Here is a 5,746-nt window from a genome sequence, read left to right as displayed (position 1 = left end):
TTGAAGGAGGTGATCCTGCCCCTCTACTCTGCTCTTGTGAGACCTCACCTGGAGTACTGTGTGCAGTTCAGGTGTCCTCAACATAAAAAGGACATGGATCTGTTGGAACAAGTCCAGAGGAGGGCCACGAGAATGATCAGGGGACTGGAGCACCTCCCATATGAAGATCAGCTGAGAAAGTTGGGGCTGTTCAGCCTGGAGAAGAGAAGGCTGCGTGGAGACCTCATAGCAGCCTTCCAGTATCTGAAGGGGGCCTATAGGGATGCTGGGGAGGGACTCTTCATTAGGGACTGTAGTGGTAGGACAAGGGGTAATGGGTTAAAACTTCAACAGGGGAAGTTTAGACTGGATATAAGGAGGAAATTCTTTCCTGTGAGGGTGGTGAGGCACTGGAATAGGTTGCCCAGGGAGGTTGTGAATGCTCCATCCCTGGTAGTGTTCAAGGCCAGGTTGGATGAGGCCTTGGGTAACATGGTTTAGAGCGAGGTGTCCCTGCCCATGGCAGGGGGGTTGGAACTTGACGATCTTAAGGTCTTTTCCAACCCTAACTATTCTATGAGTCTATGGAATTTCATACAATCAGTATCTGGGAGAGGAAATATGTGTGTATATAAATATATAAAGGGGGAGTGTCACGAGGATGGAGCCAGGCTCTTCTCAGTGGCAAACAATGATAGGACAAGGGGAAATGGGTACAAACTGGAACACAAGAGGTTCCACTTAAACTTGAGAAGAAACTTCTTCTCAGTGAGGGTGACAGAACACTGGAACAGGCTGCCCAGGGAGGTTGTGGAGTCTCCTTCTCTGGAGATATTCAAAACCCGCCTGGACACGTTCCTGTGTAACCTTATCTAGGTGTTCCTGCTCCGGCAGGGGGATTGGACTAGATGATCTTTTGAGGTCCATTCCAATCTCTAACATACTGTGATACTGTGTGATACTGTGATACTGTGAAATCCAAATTCATAAACTAGGATCATCTGGCCTACTCCTAACTTGAGTACTGTTAGCGTCATGAGAGCATTTTGGCAGTAGAGGGAGCTGTGAGACACTGAAGACCGGAAAAACCCAGGCCAAGAGAGAATTCAGTTACAAAAATAACTCAAGGAAAACACTGATTTCTTTTTTATTCGCTTATGGCCAGCAAAAAAAGTTAGTCAAAGAGAGCCGAGAAAACCAGGAAGTAAATTTTGTGAGGTATTTTAAAAAGCCACTAAAATCATAATGACAAATATGGTTGCATGTGAATGTTAGTTTAGGCCTCAGGGCTGTCCTCAGGCCTGTGTGGTATCGTGACCTTTTGGCAAAAAGTCTTACATAAATTAGCCTTTCAGGGCTTGCGTGTCTGCTGAAGGACAAGAGTACCAGCAGCATACAGGTTTGGCTTGCTGATGCATCAGAAGGGGTCCAGGACCAGGAGGCAGATTGCCCTTTAGACATGGGAACAGGACTAGTTGACCATTGGGAGGCATCGTTAGAGGGAAACAGCAGATGTAACTAGCACTGATCTTCAAGATGCACTTTTACTGCAGCCCTGAGGAAACAGCGCAACTCAAGGGGTGCGAGGTTGGGTTGAAAATAACATAGACTGGACAGCATGAGCAGAACTTGATGCTTATTTGTCACCTGTAAGGAATACTAGTGTTTGGAGTCAACATAGTTTGAAATTATTCCATATCTTGTTAAGATCCTTTCAATATTTTTTTTCACGTCCTGAAAGAAACTTGCTCAGAGCCTGCTAATTCTCTTCCTGACACAGAATTATTTGAACCTGTGATAAATGGCAACAAGTGAAAATCTCTGTGTTTAAAAGCATGGTCATATATTTTGAAACAAACAATGAAATTACTTTCTGTGAGATACCAATATATCATCAGTACATGCTTTATATTTTTCCAGTTGATTAGAGGAAGGTGTTAATGGGATATCATTTAAGACCTCCGTGAGGTGTATTATCACACCACATTTTATGTTTATTCCATTTTTATGTTTACACAACATAGTCTTAGAGACTTGGGTGCTCTGAGGTTTCTTTCAGGCTTTGCCATCCATACTGCATAAAATTCAATACACAGAGAAACTGTTTACCTACATAAATAGTATGGTAAGGAAACTAAGTTGTCATTTGAGAATCAATGCAAGAAATTATTTAAGTTCTGCTTACAGAAAATAATTTCTGCAGCCTTTTACATTATGGCACTCAGATAGGACTTGGTGTAAACAACATTTTAGCATTGGTATCAAATTATAATTGGATTTTGTTTATTCAAGGCAAAACAATAAACATAAGGAACTAGCCTGTGTTATCAACAGGGCTAAGTAATTTCAGCTTAAGAGGTGCTGTGAGGGGATAAAAGTTAAAAAAAAACAAAAAACAAAATAGAGGATATATAGAAAAATGGTCTTTTTTCATTGTTTTGGTTTGTTTTTTTGTTTTGGGGTTTTTTTCTGGTGCTGGTCTGGGTGAAATTCTTAGGCTCTTTTGAAGATTCTTTTGGCTTCAACTCCTTCATATATGTAAGTCTGTTAAGAAATTAGGAAGAAAAATCAGTGACTGGTGTTACAGTTTCATTTCATGGATGCTATTGAGAGATGGGCAATAGTGATTTAATGAATTGTGACTTGTGCCCGTGAGGGTCCTGCCACTCTTGTGCAGGCTTTGAGGAAAGAACATGAGAAAAGCAGCCTGTTGTCAGTAGGCATAAATTCTCTATGCAAGCATTTGGACCACCACAGGAGAGCTTTGGGGGACTTCAGAAAAAAAACTAGTGTTGAAGTCCTGTGTTCCCAGTACCACTATTTAACAGGTTGCATCTCTGTGACTGTTTTTGTTAGAAGCACTGAAGGGTTGGACTGTATGTTTTGGTATCTCCCATCTCACAACCATGATGTTGGTGGGTGATTTTTTTTATTTTATCCTTTTAAGAAGCTTGTGTCCCTCTAACGGAGAGCGTGCTAAAGCATTACAGTTCAGTTCAGCTACAGAGCTGTGAAACATTTCCCTTTTGTCTCAGACTTAGCCCTCTGTGCGTCATCTCCTGCTCCAACACCAAACTTTCTTTCAAAAAGGGCACTTATTGGCCATTGATAACATTACACTGTAGTAAGCTGCTGTGGTAAGGCTTCTCAAGGCAGAGACTTGGAAAAGAACATATCTACGCAGTCTGTATGTCTGTCTAGCTCTCTATCTGTCTGTCTGTTTATATATATCTTCTGTATACAGGTTTTATTCACAAGCCTTAGAATGCATTGATAATATACAGGTCACGTGGGTAGAAAAACAGAAGTCAGAGGTTGTGAGTTTTATTTTAAATCTTTAAATTTTGATAGATTACTTGATTTGAGAATTTTAGCTAAAAATATTTTAAATTATTTGGCTTGAAGAAAATGTTTCCCACTTTCAGAAAAGCTTTTAATTTTTTTCAGTTATTATATTGTAAAGGTGTATGTAAGTGACCACTTAACCCACCTGAACAAGTTCATCACCTATGACTTCTCTGTTTGCTTTGAGTACTTTTCCATTATCTTTTCTAGTAAATGATCCTACAAGTTTGTTTCCTTCCATGTTCCAAGAGCCCTGTAATGGGAAAAAAACCCCAACAAAACAAAAAACCAACAACAAACCCAACCCTGCAAATGTTTTACTATAGATATGACACTGATTTGATTTAAAAACTGCAGGAATGCTTAAAAGTGAGAAGAGATTAAAACAGTGTAATAATGCTTTTTTGGACATTGAGAGAAAGGCTGTAAAAACAAAATTTTAATAAACCCACTTTTTTTTTTTTGCGTAGTAAAAAAGATGTTCTTAGTGCTCAGCATTCTATTTTAATGAACTGCATCAACAGAGAAAAATTTCATATAAATACTGACTCTGCCCTCTAGGTTCTTGACTTGAGTATTGCAGGTAGTAAAATTGCATTTGTCTGGATTTCATGTTGTGAAAATTGCTACATTTTGCTCTGCTTTTTGGACCCTCTGTGAAACCCTGAGTTTCATGGTACAGTGTTGAATCATTAAGACTATTATTGCGGTTTAAACTCAGCCAGTTACTAGGAAGAAAAATAACTCCATCCCAGCCAAAACCAAGGTAAATACCTTGTGGTTTTGTATATAAGCTGTGAGCATTCCTGAACAGTCACACTAAAAGTAAAATTTTAATTAAAAACTAGGAGACAAACTATTCATCTTGAAACTGTACTTCATAAAGTTATTGCCATATATAATTAATAATATAGGAAGTATCTTACAGTAAGTTCAGTCCCATCAGCCAAACTGTACTCAAAATCGACTCCCAGTGTGAATTCAGTGTCTATGGTACGGAAGTTGCTTGATTCTTTGAGAGTAAATTTTTTTCCATCTTGTTGAAAAGTGATCTTCAAATTATCATGAGCTCCTAACTTTCTTTTCATCATGTTAACACCTAGGAAAATCAATTAATATAAATCAGGAAAAATAAAAGAAACAAAACCCACCACAAAAACTGGAGCATCATCTTTGTCTCTTTTTAGTGACTTTTATGTGGTGAAATGAGTTTATTCCAGCATTCTAACCCAAATTTTCATTCTTCTTTATTTTTTATTGAGGCCATATTCACCAGTACAAACTATCCAACTGGAATGGTAATGGAATGGTTATGTTTATATCCATATAATGCACAGTTTATAAAAACTTAAAGTGTCATGATGTTAAAATTACTCGAATCATGTCTTTCTGTAGAACTGAAGAATGATTTACTTCCTGTGTAATTTTAAAAGTAGTTTCATGTTATCAAATTAATATTCCTGCTGCAGAATTCTGCTGAAAGCATATTCAGATTGACACTTTTACTCAAATGTAGACTTAGAGATTCTTTCCTCTGTTGAAGTAAATCTGCTGCAGTAAGTTGCTTAAGATTAAAATAATATAATTAAAATCAGAACATTTTGCAGTTTCCCCCCTCCCCCTTGTGATCTTCTGAAGACAAATGCAGTACACTATGCAAGGGCAGACCAGCAAGCAGCAAAAGGACAGGCTAGCCAGAAGGTAGTTCATAGAAAGCTTGAGTTTGTAGTCAGTGATAGTGGTATTATTCTTGTAGAAGGCATTGGAAAAGTAGGACTTACCCATTGCCTCCATGAACTTTTCATAGTTTTCATTTCTGTCTATTTTCCAAGTACCGCTAAATGCCATGTTTCTGCTAGTTGGACTCTTCTGAAGTAACATATCTCTGCAAAGAGAATTTATGTACTAGCTTATCTTGACAGCAGTTTACAGGATGATGTGGCTGACTAAAGCTCAACTGATGCATTAATTCTTTTCAAGAAGATTACCTTACTTTAATCAAATTTCCAGTCATGACCACACTGCTTTGCTGCATCTCTCCCTTACTGCCCTCAAATCATGACATCATCTTTATTGCACATCTTAATAAAGAATTTCTAATCTGTTCATTTTATTCATTATATTCAAGTTATAGTGAAAATTATCAGTAAGGCAGAGAAAGGAGCCATACTTTAAGCCAAAACAGGGTGCTAGAAGTTGACTATGCGTTACAGGTAAAATTATTTTTTTTCCAGATCTTTTGGTCTTAAGATGGGATTTGATGCAAGTTAGTGTGTTGTAGTTATGAATACACATGTTCCAACTACGGCTTTTCTAGTTCAAGAAGACTCTCACAGCAGTAGTTTGCAGAGTTTATCTTCAATCTGCCAAGGGAACTCCTTTGATGAGTGTTCCAGCTGCTGTTGTTTGCCTTCCTCGAAGC

General features: G+C 38.3%; 1 protein-coding gene across 1 annotated transcript; it reads right to left on the bottom strand.

The window, feature by feature from the left end:
- Positions 1-2,240: 2,240 nt before the first annotated feature.
- On the bottom strand, positions 2,241-5,473 carry FABP2 (fatty acid binding protein 2). The gene is made up of 4 exons (XM_061372131.1): positions 5,106-5,473; positions 4,251-4,423; positions 3,470-3,577; positions 2,241-2,523 (listed from the first exon to the last, which is right to left on the bottom strand). The coding sequence occupies exons 1-4, from the start codon at positions 5,203-5,205 to the stop codon at positions 2,473-2,475; spliced, it is 432 nt and encodes a 143-aa protein (XP_061228115.1). The 5' UTR covers positions 5,206-5,473; the 3' UTR covers positions 2,241-2,472.
- Positions 5,474-5,746: the final 273 nt, after the last annotated feature.

This window comes from Neopsephotus bourkii, unplaced genomic scaffold (assembly GCF_033783945.1).
Source record: "Neopsephotus bourkii isolate Nb327-2 ecotype Australia unplaced genomic scaffold, CSIRO-AGI_Nbou_v1 NB_1598, whole genome shotgun sequence".
NCBI lineage: Eukaryota > Metazoa > Chordata > Aves > Psittaciformes > Psittacidae > Neopsephotus > Neopsephotus bourkii.
Note: the sequence above shows the minus strand (reverse complement) of the source record. Positions and strands in the feature narration are given on the sequence as shown.

What these genes read in the sequence shown, in the direction of transcription:
- FABP2 (XM_061372131.1), bottom strand. Translation starts at nt 5,205, where the DNA reads ATGTTACTTCAGAAGAGTCCAACTAGCAGAAACATGGCATTTAGCGGT. An exon ending in CTGATGGGACTGAACTTACT is followed by an intron (nt 3,578 to 4,250) that starts GTAAGATACTTC and finishes TTCCCATTACAG; the next exon opens with GGCTCTTGGAACATGGAAGG. An exon ending in TAGGTGATGAACTTGTTCAG is followed by an intron (nt 2,524 to 3,469) that starts GTGGGTTAAGTG and finishes ATTTCTTAACAG; the next exon opens with ACTTACATATATGAAGGAGT.